General features: G+C 31.4%; 1 protein-coding gene across 3 annotated transcripts in view; it reads left to right on the top strand.

Annotated features, from left to right (window-relative positions):
* The window catches only part of LOC107452371 (guanylate cyclase 32E), a 182,636-nt gene that overhangs the window by 78,280 nt on the left and 83,709 nt on the right, over nt 1-20,647 (top strand). For 2 of the 3 annotated variants that reach the window (XM_071178245.1, XM_043050036.2), the window contains exons 2-5: nt 5,030-5,339; nt 7,588-7,734; nt 10,154-10,329; nt 14,008-14,143. In XM_071178245.1, coding sequence (XP_071034346.1) covers nt 5,030-5,339; nt 7,588-7,734; nt 10,154-10,329; nt 14,008-14,143 — 769 coding nt within the window. Of the gene's footprint in view, nt 1-5,029; nt 5,340-7,587; nt 7,735-10,153; nt 10,330-14,007; nt 14,144-20,647 lie in introns of those variants that run through there. The other variant, XM_071178246.1, reaches the window with a different exon arrangement.

Here is a 20,647-nt window from a genome sequence, read left to right as displayed (position 1 = left end):
GGGATTGGGTTCAAAATTACAAGGCTATGGAGTTGAACCTTAGTAGTCGTAAACCCAAAATTGGGTCGGCTGTTCAACGACGGTTGTAATATAAGATAGGTTGAACTCCGACTCACCCCAGGGGGGTATACGGAGATAAAAAGTTAAATTATTACATTAAAAAATTACGCTAAAAACTTAAAATACAGTAAAAGTTTGCCAAATGAGAGTGGTGGTGATCAGTTAAAAGTGAATTAACTACAAATTGTGACAATTAAAAAAAAAAAAATTTTGATAGGTTCCGAGCACTCCGTAAGGAGCTGGTTTAAGTACAAATTGGCCTGCAGGCGCTTTATGCTAGGGTCTTTAAAGAATTTATAGGTTTAAAAGAAAAATATCACAGCATTTGATGTATTTGAATGCGTATCGGTCACAACATTTTATTATGCAGATACAAAATATAACAAGAAAGTAGACGGTAATTGGTATATTGCACCTGGATTGCTGATTTTCCAATTTTTAATGATTTTCTTTTCTCAATAAAAAAACTTTTGGTTAATAGTTTTGTAATTTTTGAGACTTTTGCTCAGTACCTCCAAAACCTTCAGTACGAAAAATTAAACCCCACCCCGTACCCACAATGCAGACTGAGCGATTTTCAATAGATAATTTTAGTTTGTAAACGGAGCCTCTATGTCTTTAATGTCACTAAAATGTTACATAATACTTTTTTTTACCACTACTAACTGCTATAAACAAATGTCTAGAAAATACTAGTACAAACCGAAAATACTCTGCAGTGTATCTACCACTACAAAAAATATAATTTCAATTCACTAGTATATCAGACACGTTAACTCCATTCTATGAAGTTAACATCCATATTTTTCATGGATGAAGGTTGACATTGTCGATAACAACACTTCCCACATACCCTTTGTAAGAAACTCTTTGTAAATCTCTATTTCATATTAGATTTAATACTATTAACTCTGTTAATGAAACGTTTTTAAGCTTCATGATTAAACAGTGTTTTAATATAATTTTAGCATTATCTGTATAATTATACTAGAATATAATTATAGTAAAAGAAAATTTTATTCCTCCTCTTACATATAATACGAATAAAATTTTTTTTGCTAGTATATCATTTTAAATCATTTTTTATCATTGTAAATTCTCATCTTCTTTTGTTTTCAAATTGGAAATTGTTTTGTATCCTTTTGTTGATCAATAAATTTTCACCCCGGATGCCCCCGCTAGGGGGCGGGACGGGGCTGAGCTTTGAATAGTATATAACACATTCTCCGCATTGAATTTTCAAATATTTTAACAGAAGAACAAATTAAAATGAAAATCAATTTTAAGGCATAATTAACTTAACTCTGATACATTAAGTTTTAATTCACTTTGATATATTTAGCTTGGTAATTTCATTTGAATATGATTGATTACAAAATATTTTTATTGAGCCGAGATGGTGCAGGGGATAGAGCGTTCGCCTTCCAATGACGTGAACCAGGTTCGAATACCCAGCGATGGCTGATCGAAACGAATCCGCATCCGGCTTGCACCGACCACAGTGCTGACGTGAAATATTCTGAGTGGTAGACGGATCATGGGTTAGGGTCCCTTCGCCGTCAGGAGGTTCTCGTGGTCTTCCTCTCCATGTAACGCAAATGCCGGTTAGTTCTATCAAAAAAGTCTTCCACGAAGGCTTATTTCGCCCAATTCTTGATCGAAGAGTTCCCTTGTCTTCTGGATTGGGTTCAAGAATTACAAGGCTACGGAGTTGAACACTAGTAGTCCTAAACCCAAAAAATTGGGTCGACTGTTCAACGATTGTTATACCTATATATATATATNTTACTTTCCCAACAAAATAAATTATCTAGAAATAATTCGTTTAATATTTATTACATGCTTCCATCAATAGATAAATTGGTATTAGATATTTTTTCTGCATCTCTTGATAGATTGCGATAAACATAAATAAATAAAATGTTCAGTTTTAAATGCTCAGATGATATTCTTGAAAGGAAAAAAAAATAGGTAAACTATGTACTTAAGCCTGATCACGAATGAATAGCGTTTTTCCCTTAGGAATTGAATCAAAGCAGAAATAACTGAAAGGGAAATCTGAGACATCAAACAAACCAACGAGTTCTGGGAACCTTATTTATATTTGGTTATGATTTCAAGAATATATTCTCTCCCTTTTTTTTAAAGTAGGATTCTTTATTCAAGTTTAGAGAAAAATCTGCCTCCGGGAATTGTTTCATCCTCTTTTTGTATGCCAGTTCCATTAAATAAAATTAAAAAAACATGATTAAAGTATAATTTAACATCATCATCAAAGTTGGCCAGACAACCCAATGTGGGCCAATGCCTTCTTCTGAAGATTTCTCCATAACGACTTCCGACTAATTTTTAATCTTCAATTCTTTTCATGAATTACAAGAAAATCAGACTCCACCCACTCAGCCCAGCTCAACCGCCTCCTTCCCCGCCTTCTTGTTCCAGTGGGTCTAAAAAGCAGTTATTTTATTGTATTGTCATCACTCATTCAAATCACGTGGGTCATCCAATTCATTCTATTTATTTTTATGTATTTAATAATATCAGGTTGTTTATAAATCTTGTACAGTTCAAAGTTAAATCTCCTTCTCCAGTTATTGTTTTCATTTACACCAACTAGTATACTCCGCAAAATCTTTCTCTCAAATATTGTAATATTGTCCTGCAGTTTTGTTATTGTCCAAGCTTCAGAAGCGTATGTCAAGACTGGCCGGACAAGAGTTTTATAAATTAAGAACTTTGTTTAACAGTGGTAATATAATCTAGAGGCTTTATCTTATTTTCTAAAACAATAGATTTAGATGTTATTCTTAATTTTTCATACATAGTATCTTCAAAATTATGTAAAGCGATAGAAATCATTGTTGAAATTATTTAGAAAAATAAAACATTAGTAAATAGTTTTAAATAATTACATTATCTTTCATAATTCATATAATTAGCATTAGGTTATCATTCGTAAGCTAATCGAATTATTCAGGTCCTTGTAAATTACTGTTATTTTGCAGAGAACCAAGCTAATTGGAAGATTTTTTAGCATTTATTTATTTAGCTTGACACTTTTTAGGCTTATTACAGTGACCCCAAATGCATATAGGCTGATTTCAGGCAGTTTGTAAAAAAAACTTGGAGTAGTAATGGTATATTATAAAAGTACATTGCCTGAAGTGATTCTTCGAACAACTGCTGATTATTCTAAACGTATTTATCCTGATTTCAACAAACCTAAAAAATTTCAAATATTGGCTTGCAAAATATTTTGTACCAAATAGCCTACTGTTATCGATTAGTGCAAGAAAGGGAATATTTTTTAACTGTAAGATTAAATCCAATCACATTCAGACCCTACATAAAAACAGCTAAAATCAGCTTATTTTTTTGTGTTTTTCTTTGGCATTGTAGAGGTCATAGAGGTTTCAAATTGCTCCGTAGATACACCGTAAAAAATTACAGTAAAAAATACCGGCACTCATGGTGGCAGTACTTTTTACCGTAAAATTCATTTTTACCATAAAATTTTACGGAACAAAACACTGATTTACTGTTATTTTTACAGTAATATTTACTGAAAAACCATTGTAATTAAGTAAATATTACTGTAAAAATTAAGGAATAAAATTGTACGGTAAAAATGGATTTTACGGATGCTGCACGCAGTACTTTTTACTATTATTTATTTCGGAAATTTTTATAGCCTACTAATGTCATGATTTTTTTAAAAACTTAAACTAAGTATGAAGTTTATAAGCCTATTCAGATACCTGTTTCATGAAAGTCTAATGATAGGCATCAGTAGTAAATTGCGATCGACGAGAGCAAAAAACAATAACTTCTGGGAAAATGCCTATAAATGATTTACTGGACTTTTGGCAAACTGTCATTATTTACTGGTCATCTACCAAAATACCTTGTGCATTATTTATCTTGGGTACTATGTACATACGATTATTATTTATCTGATTGTCTTGGAGAATATAGCTTTTAGTTTACGTGAACTTTAAGCGACAAACGTTTTTTGTATGTGTATTTAGTGCTCAATTTTTTTTGTGACAAAATAGCTCATATTATCATAATTGTGAGTATTACACATTCTCGGTACTAGTATTATTTTTTTAACGTTCTCTTCTCGGAAGATGCCGAAAGTCTTAGTCATTTCACGTTACCCAGTGGGCACCTGTGAACCTAGGCCACGGACGCGAGCAACATTACCCACGCCACAGATACCCGTTTATAGAGTGTTCCACATTAACACATTACAGAACAATGCCTAGAAGGTAGGTAGATACTCTATTTACGTCGCATTAGAGCTGCACAATGGGCTATTGGCGACGGTCTGGGAAACATCCCTGAGGAGGATCCGAAGCCATGCCATCGCAATTTCGATCCTCTGCAGAGGGGATGGCTCCCCTGATTTGGTAGCCCGACAACCTGCGCGTGAACTCGAGCACTTTCCAATTAGGTAGAACAATTTAACGAGGATCGGTACCGCACACCCTAGGTCCCTTACCAGGCTGGTCAAAGTGGTCACCCACCCGCTTACTGACCGTACCCAGTGATGCTTGAATTCGGTGTTCTACTGGGAATCTTGTCTTTGCGATCAGTCCACTGCGAGGCAATAATACATGGAAAGAAACATCCATGCGCTGAGCGGAATTCGAACCCGCAACCATTGGCTTCACAGACAGGCACGTTGACCGCTCGGCCAGCCACCTGGTTGGCATTCTCTGTATTATAGTTTTTCATTTATATTCACTTTGTAAACGTTTTTTTAAATATCTAATATAGACAAGTAAACAGAGCACTGAAAATTTGTACACTCTCTGGTCACTTAAACTCTACACCTGTTTTAAAGTAGTATGAGAATAATATTAGTATCAAATGTTTGCTGTTTATAATAGGTTTGCCATAGTCAAAAAATAAAAATACTGGTATTTATACTCAAAATGTTTAACTACAGTATTTTTTTTTACAGTTTTGTGCTCACCATGAAACCTCCAATAAAGATTTATATCCGACGTTTGCAAGAACTCGTCCACCCGATACTCAAATATCAAAGTCCGTGGCATCCCTTTTACTCTCTTTCGGTTGGATGAAAGTTGCTTTCCTTTACTCCAGTACACAGGACAGAAATTTTCGAGAAGTATCCAGGACCATCATCAAAACATTCGAAGGAGTAGGGATTGAAGTTCGATACCTGGGCACGTGGCCAGAAACATATCACTATGGATACGGAGATAATCCATTCGATTCGCTTGTCGAAGAGTCTTATATGAATGCAAGAAGTAAATATACTTTTTAATTATGCCTCTCTCTGAATTCATGCTTTAAGGGTACCGATGACTAAAGAGGTATCGAACGACACTACGGACGCTTACTCGCCGCATGTGCGCATTTGAACTGGAACTAATTATATTAATTTTATATTTTCTAATAAAAATCATCAACAAGAAAAAATCGAGCCGTGATAACTCAGGGGATAGAGCGTTCGCTTTCCAAAGAGGGAAACTAGGTTCCAACCCCAGCGACGGCTGATTTATACGAATTCCGCACCCGGCTCGCACCGACCACAGAGCTCACGTATAAAACATCCTCAAAGGTAGACGGATCATGGGTTAGAGTCCCTTTGCCGTCAGAATAGCCGTGGTAAATCCAAAAATTGAGTCGGACGCTCCACGACAATTATAAAAAAATTCAGAAAATAAATAAAATAAAAATTGTATTCAAATGGGCTCAAAAACAGCTGTTTAATCGTATTGTACTAGATGAACTTGGCAAGTGGACTGCTAAATATTTAAATATTGATAAAAAGAAACATTTCTGAATCCATTTAAATCAAATTCTCTACAAAAATTGCTAGAAAATATAAAAGTAACATAAAATTAAAATAGATTAGATCAATAATAGTGCAAGTTCAAATGCGCATTCACTGCCTGTCCGTAATGGATGGGTTTCCCTAACGGCGTATGAGGACATTTTCTGTCATGGGTAGCTGTATAATTCTCGTGATGTAACCTACCACCTCTTGAAGTTTGACCCATTAATTCAACTCTGCATTAACTCTATTTTCTGCATGGACCATGATCTAAGTTTTCCGGAATCTATTATAGTTCAAGCAATATTTGTACATTCTACTAAAGAGTATATTAATATTCTCATAAATATTTAATTTTGCACTTTAGTCCAACGAAACAAAAATGATAACTGATAGTTTAGAGTTATTAAAAATAAAGTATACGAAAAACATTGCGATTTCATCAGAGATCAATATTTTGAACATTGGTGTGTCATTTTCTGGTCATGTAAATTTCCGTTTTGCCGCCCAGACCAAGTGACTGAATGCTGAAAGATTTTTTGTTCGCGTTTTTTTTTAAGACTAAGGATTACTATTGCTAACAAGTGCATTATCACTCCCACATTAAGCGAGGTGTTTTGAAACCCTATTTTGCTAAGACGACTCTTATAGTTCAAATACCTTACTTACACTAAACTACAGTTACCTTACTTACACTAAACAGGGTAAAACTACAGTTTCATGTACCATCATGTGAATAATTATCTTCACTTATTAATGGAAAATAAATTAAATGTTTTCAAAGTTATCAAACTTTATTAATAATCACTTAATTATTATTTTATTTCATTACTATCTTTGAACAGCCGACCAAATTTTTGGGTTTACGACTACTAATGTTCAACTCCGTAGCCTTGCAATCTTGAACCCAATCCAGAAGACAAGGGGACGCCTGGATCAAGTATTAGGAGAAATTTGCTTTCGTGGAGGACTTTTTGATGGAATTAACCCGCATTCGCGTAACAAGGTGAGGAAGTTCACGAGAACAACCCACGGTTAGCCTGATGGCAAAGGGAGTCTAACCCATGATCCGTCTACCACTGAGGATATTTCACGTCAGCACTGTGGTTGGTGCAAGCCGGATGCGTATCTCCAGCCATTGCTGGGATTAGAACCCGGTTCGCCTCGTTGGAAGGCGAACTTTCTATCCCCTGAACCATGGCGGCTCATTTAATTATTGGGTTATAATTAACTATTACAATAACGCTAATCAACTTGCTGAGCCTATTAGTCCAGATAATGAGTAACTTTTAAAAATATATCTCAACTGCTGTTTTTACAAAACTGCAGTCTTTCTTCCTATTGATGTTTAGCGTCATTTTCGAAATAGCAGACGACAAAAGCTTTCGAAAAACAACCTTAGAGGATAAAACTGTGTGCCGTATCAGCGAAATATAGCTACGTTTATGCAAAAAATATCATAGACACCACAAATCAGATGAATGAATCAGTGAATGCCGCTTATTTGCTGATTCATTCAGTATTGTCATTTCTTCCTCTCTTCATTCACCAGCTATATCAGCGATTATCAGCACTAATAGTCTCTACAGTGATACGATCTTCATAAAATATTAAACGACAATGATTAAAGTCGTTGTCTTATGTACTAAAAGGGGTTTATATACCTATAGTATTTTACAGTGTTTTGTAAAAATAAAAAAAGAATGTATTTATTGCAGTATTTGTTGTGCTTGGATATTACTTTGAACACCTGGGTTTGATGGTGAGTATGGAAAGAAAGGGATTACTGGACAGCGGAGATTATTATGTCATCGGTGTTGACATCGAGCAATATGAAGTACAAAATCCACATCGATATCTTAAAGGTAAATTGAACATCTGCATTATTAATATATACAGCCCACAAGGGTGAAATAGAATTATTATCCTATACTCCGTTGCAAGTTAAGAAAGGGTCATTTCGGTTCAGGATTTAAATAATCTTCCACAACTGCAAATAGTTCCATTTTATTTCGTTATCAAATTATACAAATACGCTTTCAAAACAATATAAAATCTTTTAAAAGTGAAAATTCAGACAGAAATTTAATTCGTGCTATCTTTTACGACATACACCATAGAATCACTAAAAGAAGGTTATAGTTTCGTAGTCTTACTGGAATCCTAGACTTGGTGACATGTTTCGATAAATACGGAGAACATTCGTTCTTGAAAAGAAACAACTATAGGACATTACAACAACATTGGATTTGATTGGACGACAAAAAATGGCGCGTTCAATACTGCCACGCCCTTAACAAATCAAATGCGAGATAAAGAATTTTTGCTTTCATTTTGCTGTAGAAGAAAATTGTCTGCAAGGAACAATGCTTATTATTCTTTTATCAGTTTTTTTTTAAATAGAAAGACGCATATTTTTTACGATTTTTAGATATCATTTTTATTAATTCTTATTACTTGTTAGCTGATTATACAATATGTTTCGTTTTCTTCATTTCTTCCATTTTAAGAAATCAAGCGGAAAGAAGGCTGTGTAACGTCGTTTCAAGAGTTGGCGATGTTGATATGCATTCGCGTTGGGAGCTTGGCATCCATTTGGCGAGCACTAGGATGCAAGGTTCTTTCCATAGAGTTAATGGTTTTTCTTAACTTGCAACAGTGTATAGATATTAGATAAATCCTTGAGAGGACTCGCGACAAGAGGACCCTTATATCGTGAGAGAAGTTCTTCATCGTGAATTCTACTTAACCTTGTTTAAAGTTTAGAAAAAAAGTAAATTTAAGAAAAAGTGAGTTCGGCTGAATTAGTGTATACAATAAAGTTTCAAAAGCTGCTCTTTTTTTGTTGTTAAAATTTGAAAATGAAAACATATTATTGTAGAATTACTTCCCAAGAGCGTATATTATTGTTCACTTATAAGCATAATAATAGATACATTGTACACTGAATAATTTTTGAATTTTGTTTCGGATTTTTACAAGCTAACAAGGGGGATACCCGAATTTTCGCTCACGAAAAAAGTCTGATTTGAAAAATTCATCATCAGTCAATACACAACCAGCGGTTACTTCATTTATCTAAATTATCTTAATTTTATGGTGATTTTTTTCTTACAATTATTGTTCAAAACTGCATTTTGAGCACTTATCGTAATTTAATGGTTTGGCAACAAATTTTGTAAGCTCGCCAAGTTGGTATATTACTTTTGTTATTTACATCTTCATTTCTTTTATGTGACACCAAAAAAGCGGGTGTTTCTCTTCCTAAATTAGAATCACTACAGACATCTATAATAATTCATTTGGTTAAGTTGTCTTAAGAAATAATTTAAGTAGTGTTGAATAGTTAGTTATACGTAGTATAACTAACCATTTAGTTTAACTAGTATAATTTATTTAACTAGTTTAAACTAGTATAACTAAGTATTTATTTAGAATAATTTTGTACTTTTTTGGAAGTAAAAAATCAGTTTCGACGCAATTATTTAGATTTATTTTCCATATCTTCTAAAATATCCGTAGAAATTTTAAATATAAACGGTCTTCTATCTTATCTATACACAGTTTTCTATCTTATCTGATAATTAGGACAAACTTTTTTTCCGTGAATATAACGTGTTTATATTGAATAGTTAGTTATACATAAGTATTTATTTAGAATACTTCTACATTTTCATAGAAGTAAAAACTTAGTTTCGGAGTAAATATTTAGATTTCTTTTCGATTTTATCTAAAATGACCATAGAAAGTTTAAACATCAACGGTCTTTTATCTTATCTATACATAGTTTTCTATCTTATCCGATAATTAATAATTTTTTTAATGTAAATATAACGTGTTTATATTGTATAATTACTTATACGTAAGTATTTATTTAGACTACTTCTATGCTTTTTTAGTACTAGAAATTTAGTTTCGAAGTAATTATTTAGATTCATTTTCCATATTTTCTAAAATGACCGTAGAAATTTTAAACTTAAACCGTCTTTTACTTTATCTATACATAGTTTTCTATCTTATCCGATAATTAAAACAAATTTTTTTCCATGAATATAACAACTAATTTTTTTTCTTCATTAAAACTTATTTCATCTAGACATTATTTCGTCTCGACATTGCTGAGATGTTAGACATTTACTTCTCTTTTTTTCTTTAATTGCAAAACCACATTTTTTCTCTATTGCATTCATGCTTTATTCACTATTTTAAAAGATTGATACAAGAACCAATTTTGTTCAATTTCCTCAGGGTTTGTTCTTAGAATATTTCTTTCTTTTTTTTTAGGATTGCTTAGAGATGAAATAGAAGAAGTAGCCAAAAAGGCATTTCAATCTTATCTTGGAGTGGTTGGATCCCCTCCAGTTGGATTTGAAGATTTTACGGTTAAAGTTAATAAATACATGCAACTTCCACCTTTCAGTTTTCCCAATCCTGTCAGCAGATTAGGTGGAATGAAAAGGGTACAAAATATTTTCGCAATATTTTGTAATTGTTTAAAAATATTAAATTATTTTTTAAAATTTAGTTATTTTTAAATATTTTGCTAATTTTTAAGAAATTATTTTCTTAAATAATAATATTTACATTAACTTTCTTAATGTCTAATTATTTGATGAAATTTTTTTTGTAATTTCCTTTTTAAAGAAAAATATTTTTTTTAAAAGTGAGATATTTCATTTATGACAAAATGAATGGATTTTCATATTAATATTTCTAATTATTAAGTTCCTGATGATTAATTTCCATGAAAATACAATATGATTTTAGTTTGTCTAGGCCAGGGATGGCGAACCAATGGCACGCGTGCCATTTATGGCACGCGACGCAATATTTTGGGCACGCTACCGATCACGAAGTTCCGATATGAAGCATAATAACAATTAAATTAAAATTCACAAAAAACTGAACAATTAAGGCCAAAAAAGCAATTAATAACCATAAAAAACCAAGCTAACAATAAATAACTAGCAAAATAATTAACAGTTTTGCTTAAACTAACATCTTATAACTCTAATATAAGTTATTTGTCATCTAATCTGCAACAACAGAAGTCACACTGATGTTACTTTAAGTTGAATTACGCGTATAACTGAGACATTGCAAAATGTATTTTTTTTTTATGTAAATAAAGATTTTTGAGTTGATAGTATTTAGTATTATTATTTTCCCAATAATCACGAAGTCAAAATTATTTGACGGCACGTCTATGACCTCATTAAACAATTTTTTGGAAAAAATGGCACGTTGGTGTATAAAGGTTCGCCACCCCTGGTCTAGGCTATAGGGAAAAAACTTTATTGATTTATCAAAAAAAAAAATTTTAACTCTTAAAAAAAGTATTGAAAGAATCGTAAGTGTTTTGTGACTTCCTTTATCAAGAACTTTACTCAAAAAATCTAGGAAGCAATTTAGCCTCAAATTTAAGGTTTTTATTTTGTTCGAAGTTTCGGTTAATCCATTGAAAGAATCGGGGCTTCGTACGCTCAACAAATGACTCAGAAGAATACTGTATACACGGGCTGGTCAGGAAGAAAATCCTATTTCTTATAAAATATAAACCATAACAGATTTATAACAAAAACTAAAACTTTAAGACTTTTTTTTAAATTCCTTACACGTTCTTTTTTCTATTTAGTTTCCACACATGTTTAAACATTTGTAATAACCAGTGGTCGGAAAAACTACATTATTTTTGTAGTTTACAACTACTACAGCTACTTTGATATAAATGTAGTTAACCACAACTACCTTTTTTTTAAATATAGTCACTACAAACCACTTTCGAAAAGTAGAGACTACCTCACATCCACAGGAACCAACCTTTGCTGGAGAAATTATTTTACACAGTACTTTCAATATGGTTTGAAATGGAAAAGTTGGCTTACATAGAACATGAAGAATTATTTAGAAATATTTATTCATGTTTATATAAGCCAGTTGGTTATTCTAAAACATTTTTTTACGAATTTGTTTATTTAATCTTCAACTTTTTATGCTATTCTTGGCAGTGAATAATTAAATTTAAAAAGATGCTAGGAAATTATCAAATACTTGTAATTTCGTTAAGTGCTTAATGCTCTTTTATTTGATCTAAGAAATTAAGTACGTCGAAAATACGTTTTCTTCCTTTGAAATATCATCACTGAGTGCACATTCGCGTGTGAAAGTGTAACCAAAGTGATAAATTATCTATTATTCATAATGGCTAGCTTAAATATTAGTTATATAGACTGTTCATACACTGAACTAAAGTAAAAAGTAGTTGGCCGAAATCGCTACAAACTGCTGTTTTTTGTATCGCACTACTCCATACACTACTTTTTTTTTTTTAAAAAAAAAAGTAACACATTACACTACAAACTACGAAAAACAGTAGCGAATACAGTAGTTTCACTACTTGTAGTGCCTTTCTTCTGACCACTGGTGACAACATTTTACTAGATTTCATACGTTTAAGTCACAGAAGTCTACGGGGAAAAATCAGTCTTCTTACACCTTGTCATGCAGAGGAGCTCTGAGAAACTTTTTAGCTAATACAAGACAACAAGACAAATAAACTGGGAATGCAAATGTCACTGTTTCACGAGCATGAGTCAGTAGTGATTGTTCATAGGATACAGCGTTCGCATTCCAATGAGGCGAAGCTGGTTCGAATCCCAGCGATGTCTGGAAGATACGAATTCCGCATCCGGATTGCACCGACCACAGTGTTGATGCAAAATATCCTCAGTGATAGACGGATCTTGGGTTAGAGTCCCCTTGCCGTCAGGCTAACCGTGGGAGGTTTTCGTGGTTTTCCTCACCATATAACGCAAATACGTTTTATTTCGATCAAAAAGTCTACCACGAAGGCAAATTTCTTCCAATATTTGATCCAGCAGTTCCCTTGTCTTCTGGATTGGGTAAACCAAACAATTGGGTGGGCAGTTCGACCGTCGGTTATAAAATAAAATTATAAAATTACTACCTATTACCAAAATTAGTTAAGGATTATTGGCGTTAATAATAGTTTTGTGATTTTTTTCAGCTGTTTTGCGACCGTTATAAAATAAAATTCCGCATAATTGCCCATTAGAAAAAAATTCCGCATAAGTTTGCGAATAACATTCATATCATAGCCATAAAATTTTGCTTAGACTTGAGTTTTATTTATTTATGTATATATACATATTTGCACTTTCACCTGTTCTAATTCTGTGACGATTTATCTTTAATTCAAGCAAAAGCATCATTAATTACTAGATTATTGATAAAATGAGAATAGAAATGATTCATTTAAAAACAATTTACTTTTAGACATTGATCAAAAATAAATGGATACTTGTTTTATCTAAATTATTCCTGAAAAAGGACTTTTATATTGAAACATTCAGATGAAAAAAATAAGACATAACAGAAATGTCGTCAGTTTGATATCTGTTCATACTATATATCCGCAGTAAGAATCCCAACATTTAGAATGAACAGAAATCCTACTTCTGAAAGAGATAAAATAGCCCATAGGCATTGGCTCAAAAGAACAGTAAAAAAAAGGAACTTCTGAAGTTTGACTCTCAAATTCTAAGAAGGTTTTCCTTTTATTTTAAACACATCCAAAGTTGTTAAATAAAGTAAAGGGATTATTAAATTTGGATATGTTTTAATGAATCTTAGAAAGTGTTTTTATAATTCGTACTTCTCACTAAAAAATGATTGAAATAAACGAAATCGTGTTAGTTTGAAATCACGTAATTGAATTTTCGTAATGAATTTTTTTAAAAGAAACTAAAGATATGAGTACGATCATGCGCGCGTATTACAATTGTTGTATGGTTATTTGTTTTGCATTGTATCAATGTATGTACATATCAAATTTCATTAAAATCGGTCTAGTAGTTCTAGAGTTGTTGATCAAGTCTGCAAATTCTCTTAATTTCCGACACCAGCGAAATTTAACCATTTTCTTTCATTCTTGTTTTAATTTCTTAATTGATTAAATTATTTCATTTATTTTAAAGATAAAAAATTACTTTTTGTGCCAAGGTAAGAGTTGGGGACGTTGTTCCTCTACGGTTCTGAATATTTAAAAAAAAATTTTAGTATGTTTTTCGTATAAAAATGTTGTTCGTGCTCTAACACAATATGTTCCAATCATGTAGGTACCAGCTGAAGGTGCATATTTATACGACGCTGTTTATGTTTACGCCAAAGCTCTGAATGAATGTTTACTAAACGAAGAAGATCCCTTTAAAGGCAGAGGAATGATGAAATACATCGTTGGGAAGACTTATTTTAGTAAGTATTTATAAGTACTTAAAGAATACCAAAACACCCTGTAATAACATAATAGGCATTACATTTTTCCTAGCTTTTAAAATTTGTTTAATTTTTTTTAAACTCAGGTCTTTAAATTATACTTAATCCAATTTTAATTAAATTAAACTAATTATTTAAATTTTATCACATTTAAAAAAAAAGGCAAATACAGTCGAACTCGTTTATAACGAGCTCAGATTTAACGAGAACTCGGATTTACCGAGGGAAACGAGAATATTTGATTGGATCAATGTTAAGTCTATGGAACAGAAGTAGCTTTTAACGAGCAAGACCCGGTTTTAGCGAGCAATATTTTTCCGTCTTGTAATCTTTTTTCTCATCTTTCTAGTCTTTCTGTCTTATCTTTTTTTCAAAATGATAAGAAATGTGCGCGAAATAAAAAAAAACGCGATTAAATTAATTAATGTAATTAAAGTAAGTATTAATTAAATTTTAAGTAAATTCAATCATTTGCCCCCCCAAGCCCCCCCCCCCCTCTTCTGGTTGCACGCCTGTCTTAAGTACCCCGTTTATTACGAGCACTCGGATTTAACGAGTTCATGTTACGGTCCCTTTGTGCTCGTTATAAACGAGTTCGACTGTATATAAATATTTTATTCTCTTCTTAACAAGCAACGTAACAGCAAACTATTTACAGTCCCTATCCAAATTATTAAACGCACTATAAGATTCTATGTAAAATCTTAATTATCAAGTGATACTATACAACTTTCGTATTTTTATGCGGTTGAAACCGGTTTGCACTGGTTTACGTTCGTGTATCAATGGGTTAACATAGTAATCCAATACGCTAAAAATAAATACAAATAGGAAATATATAAAAAATCTCCTGAATAAAAACCCATTACATGTATGTTTAAATATAAAAGCATTGCTCATAAACTCGTGCAAAACATACAAGTATTAAAACACTACAGTGAATCTAATAATTTGGTCTAATTATTATAATGTATTAATATAATACCTGATATAATAAATATTCTATATTTATATAATATATCGTTTAATTTATTAGTTTGTTGAATTTATATTATATATCGTCTAATTTTACCAATTAATACACGAACGTAAACAAGTGCAAACCGGTTTCAGTCGCGTAAAAACAATAAAGCTGTAAAGTATCGTCTGATAATTAAGATTGCACATAGAATCTCATAATGCGTCGAATAATTTGTCTAGGGATTGTATTTCAATGCAAATGTTAAACTCTTCACTGTCGCCACTAAATCGAACATCAAAACAGAGATGCCAACTGCTCCGGACAAGCCAAATTAATTAAAAAAACGGTAAATAACTACAAGGAAAATATAGTAAATATTTGACTGTTTTTGCTTGCCTTTCAATAGGTATAGCATGACATAAGTATTATACAGTGGTGAATTATATAAGCCTACGAATTATTTAGAAATAGTGGTGGATAAAAATCTACTAAATTGAATTTATTATACCAAGAATCGCAAGTGATAAACTACCACTTTAAAATATATATTTGCTGTCCGGAGCAAGTTGGCATCTCTGTCAAAATCTATTTTAAACTCTTTATTCCTTAAGCTTCTTTATTTTTCATACCGCAAAAATGCTTCAGTTAAAGAATTATATTAATTCTCACGGTCTTCTTTGTGATTAAGCTATAGCCAAATTATTATAAATTTAATATTAATTACGGGGGTTTGGCTTCGTTTGTTGCTATTTTTATGTTTCGATAAATCGCCAACTATGGATTTCTTCCTATGCTCTTAACTGTCCGTTTGTAACAATTCAATAGGTCTTAATTTTGAGTTCTTGGCTTTAGGACTAGGTAGGGGGGTTCACCCCTCCTGCCGACCGTTAAATTACTTTTCGAAAATCTTCACGTTAGAAATATATGCATCTCTTCATAAGGGAGCATTCTTTTATTTTATAATTCTGATATTTTTATGACCATGATGCATCTAATAGTATTTCTAAAGGAAAAAATAACAATTCTTTTTTTTGAAGTCAATTCTTTGGAATAAAGCCCTATATTGTAAGAAAAGCAAACGTACTTAAATCCTTAAATCTGCGGCCAAATTCTTCCATCAATGTTGGCTGCAATGAATTTACCTCCATCATATAAACTGGAACAACTTTCAATACATAATTAACTAACCTGATTTCCATCAAAAACCCAAACTCGAAATACTCAAAGAGTAACAAATGCAAGAATGCAGTGCAATTAAGTAATCGTAAAATATTGCTTGATTTTTCTGTAGCCTCTTATATTTATGTAATAACTCTATAAAATAATACAGTTAGTTAATTGTATAATAATAAATTATTAAAGATAATAAAAGATTATTAAGGGATGTTAAAGGTAATAAATATATTTTTAGACTTGCTATATTATAAATTTAAAACCACAGTCACAAAATGTTTGTCACTAGTGTATTGCTTTTTTTATGCCTGAATCTAGGATTTGACTTTCGACATATTTGTTGACAGTTTTGGCACCAGCAGCCCTTTGCTTACTTTACAAAATTGACTTTTGGTGCTTGACAAAAAAAAAAGTCAGTTGAGCACTTTAAGAAATTGACATTTAGGGCTTGACAAAAAAGTTAATTGCGCACATTACGAAAATAACTTGAAGCATTTTTTGCACGGACACTTTTAGTACACCTTACCTTCCAAGTATTTAATTTTATAATAAAATAACAATAAATTAAAAGTTTTAATATCTTTGATTAGATGTTCTCATTGGATACATGTTCTGTCCCTGTCTGTATACCACTGCATGTAGCACTCAATTATGGAATTGACATATTTGTCACAAAAGTCGATTGCGTGACTTTTAGCATGTTCGTTACTATGGTAAGACAAAAACTAAATTTTAAGAAGAAAATAAAACTACACAAGTAATAACTAAAGCGCGCAAATATTAAAAAAAATTATCCAAAAATCTTCATCGCATAATGATATAAATGAGCTTTTTTTACGAAGGGACAGCCTTCTGCGCATAGCTATTGCAAACATTAGCCCTGTTGCAAACATGTCTTCAGGATTCTATAAAACATCAAATAAATTGTTTCAAAATGTCTATTATCAGTTTTCGTAATCTTTTTAGACAATCTTCTCTTGCCATACAGTGTATAATATGCTTGTTTTTACTTAGAGTAAATGGATTTTCAATGGAAGGTTTGTTTGTGTTTTATTCTTAAACAGAAAGACTTAGTGGAAGAGAATACACAATTCTTTTTACCTAATAATGCTTGCCCAAAGCATCGCATTGAAACGAATAGTTTAAGAAAGGTTTCCCAGTCTTTAACAATATCCGAATTTTCGCATTTCTAAAAAGAAAAAAAAAGTTTCACTTCAATTTTTTCTTAAATTTATATTTCGGTTAAATTTAAATAAATTAATCTATGTTCTTAAATACAATTTTTTTTAATAACATTATTTTAATGAAAATAATTTAATCGCAGAATACAAAATCTGAACAAAATCGACCGAATCAAATTTTAAAGAAGTGGTGTTTTTAAAATTCGATTTTTCACGAAATACTCGATTGTTTTTTCTCAAATTTTATATTTTGCCATGTAAAGTTATTTTTCAAGATGGTGTAAAAAATTGTATACCTTACAATTCAAAATTCTTTATACTAATTATTAAATAAAATAATAAAAAATAATAATTATTTACTTAAATCTATTTTTTGCAAGGAAATATCTTAAGATAAAGGAATTTTACATTTGTGATCAAAATTTTTACTATTCGCTTAAACAGTGGCTCAAGATATGGGGAAATAAGCAAAAAGTAAATGTAACATTAAAAGGTCCCAGCTTTGGACCGCTCTTTCAAACTATGGGGACCATATTTTCCATATTGCGACTAATTATTTCTGGTGTCAGAAACCCGAATTCGTCGAATAAAAGGTATGTTTATTTACCGAAAGTATATTTTTGTGTCTGACTTCATAATTCAAAATATCGTTTGCACTAATTAATTAGCATATTTGAGGTCCCCCTCTCAAATCATAAATATTGAATCTTAGAACAAGAAGATCCGATCATTAGACCAAAAGTTATTCAGAGTGGTCAGTGTTTTTTTTCTTCTCTTTTTTGCGAACTATACAGGGTTATTCATGAGTCACTCCGGGGTTTCAATGTGTTATAGTTAAAAAATAGAAGACTAATATGAAAAAAAGAAACATATGAAATTATTCCGAAACTATTCAAGTTTTACTTACATACATTACGGGTGTTCTATGTGTGAACCCTTGGTCACACGGTATGTCCAGTTCCCCCCGGAGGGAATTATGAACAACCCCGTATATTTCACAATATATATTATGAAATATATATTGTACATTATTTGTAATATATAGTATAATATATTGTAATATACAATATATTATACAACGTTGTGTGATATATACAATATATCAAACAACGACTATTGTATGATAATTACTTTATTCGCTTTAGTTTTCATTTCTAAGAAATACCATTCTTTGTTTTCTTAACTTGTTATGATAACTTATAAAATCGTTCATATAATATCGAATAGTTTACCGTAGATACTTAGGCTTCCGGAATAAATGATACTTTTCTTATGTCAGAGGTATCAGATAGTAAAAGAAAAAGGGAGATGAGACACAAATCATATTGCACATCTAGGAGCTATAAAATTATTTTTACGACATTCGGTTTCCTTCAAAAGATGCCTATTATAACCATAAAAGCTCGCAATGCGGCAACATTTCAGCACCAATATTTGTATAAACAATTCTTATTTTACTGCTCAACATTTTTTTGAAGTATTTTTCACGTGTCCTCCATAAAGCAAATCTTTATGTTTGAATTATGTAAAATTTTTAGTTTAAACATTTTCCACTTATTTCCAATTTCTTAGAAATGTTTAAGTGAATTCGTATGTTATAAAAATATAGAAGGTGCTCTGAAAAGACCGCCCTTAAAGTATATTTTTAGAATCCTCATCAACAGAAAAAAAGTGTTCCCATTAGGAGCTACAAATTAATACGTGAGCGAGGAAGAAATGTAAACTCAAAGAAAATATAATAAATCCCAGTTGGGGAAGGCTGCTGTACGGAACTCAAAAACCGGTTTGTTTGCGTGAGGAAACAAAAAGGAGTTAAAAGATAATTAACAAAGACACCTTTACACAGATTTTGCTCTGCACACCTGCTTTCTTTAATTTTGATCTGTTATGCTTAGTTAGTGCTTTTTCCTTTCTACTTAAAATATTAATTTTTGTTCTCTAATATGTATACTATTTGTCTTTATTTTATAAGGACTATAAAGATATAATTAGGCAAAAAAAGAAAAAAAAAACGAAAAAGAACGAAACACCTTGAATAAGTTTTGCTCAAGGGTGACCTGATATTTGCTGATTGATTTGGGCAGACGATACTATTGGTTATGAAATCAGACACACAAACATACTTTTTCTGAATAAACATACGTTTTATACCGATTTTGATTCCACACCCTCAAAATATAAGGGTTAGCCACAATCTGGAAAATATGGTCCTGATTGTTTAGTCAGGAGAGGGGACCGAAGTTAAGTTTGTACCTTTTAATGTTGATTTTAAAATTTTGCGTACTTCGCTGTATCTCGAAAACTAAAATATTTGCTCAAAATTATGCAATTCGTTGTTTTTTTTTAATGATAGTACCGTGCAAAAACTAACTTTTAATAATTATTCATTATTTTATTAATTATTTAATAATAGTCGACAAAATTCTTGAGTTGTAAGGTATCGAAATTTTTGCCTCATTTTAAAGAATACAATTTTATAAGGCAGTATACAGAATTAGAAGGAAATCTGACCAACAGCTCCTGAGAAATTGAATATTAAGTATTTATAGCGGAGTGTAGTAGTAATTTATGCAGCTAAGGTTTCTGTTTTTAATAAGATGGCGCTCGACGTGTATTTCAAGTGTATGTGTCTTGTATCTTATGCAACTTCATTTTCCTTTAGCCCACATTTCTGCAAATTAGGAAAGTTTCCTTTTAATAATAAACTAAACTTAAGTAAAAATTACGACTCGAGCTCGGCGAGAGTTGTTAAAATTTTTTTTTAGAATAAAGTACATATCACGTATTCGATTCTCCTGAGCTAGCTATGTAAAGAAAATAAGAATTTTCTTCTTCAATATCTTAGAAAGCTACGGATCCAATATTGATTCAACTTCTTTCCATCTTTGTTATGCACGGTTTGAAATATTCAGCGTCAAATATAATCTGGATCGTTATTTATTGAATTCTTTAAGTGTGTTTTGCAATTACAGAATTAAAAAGATAAACCTCACAAAATTTATATATTCGTTCTTGGAAAATTAACTACAGATATTGGCAAAACATCATTTTATTTAAGATAAATCCTGATTTTGTAAGGTTTCAAACAGATTGTTGTCTCAAGATTGATCGATTTTGACTGTTCATGATTGAAAACAAACAAACATGTGGTTAGATTTCCTTTTTATT

This window comes from Parasteatoda tepidariorum, chromosome 3, assembly GCF_043381705.1.
Source record: "Parasteatoda tepidariorum isolate YZ-2023 chromosome 3, CAS_Ptep_4.0, whole genome shotgun sequence".
NCBI lineage: Eukaryota > Metazoa > Arthropoda > Arachnida > Araneae > Theridiidae > Parasteatoda > Parasteatoda tepidariorum.
This window is presented reverse-complemented; position numbering and strand designations above follow the sequence as displayed.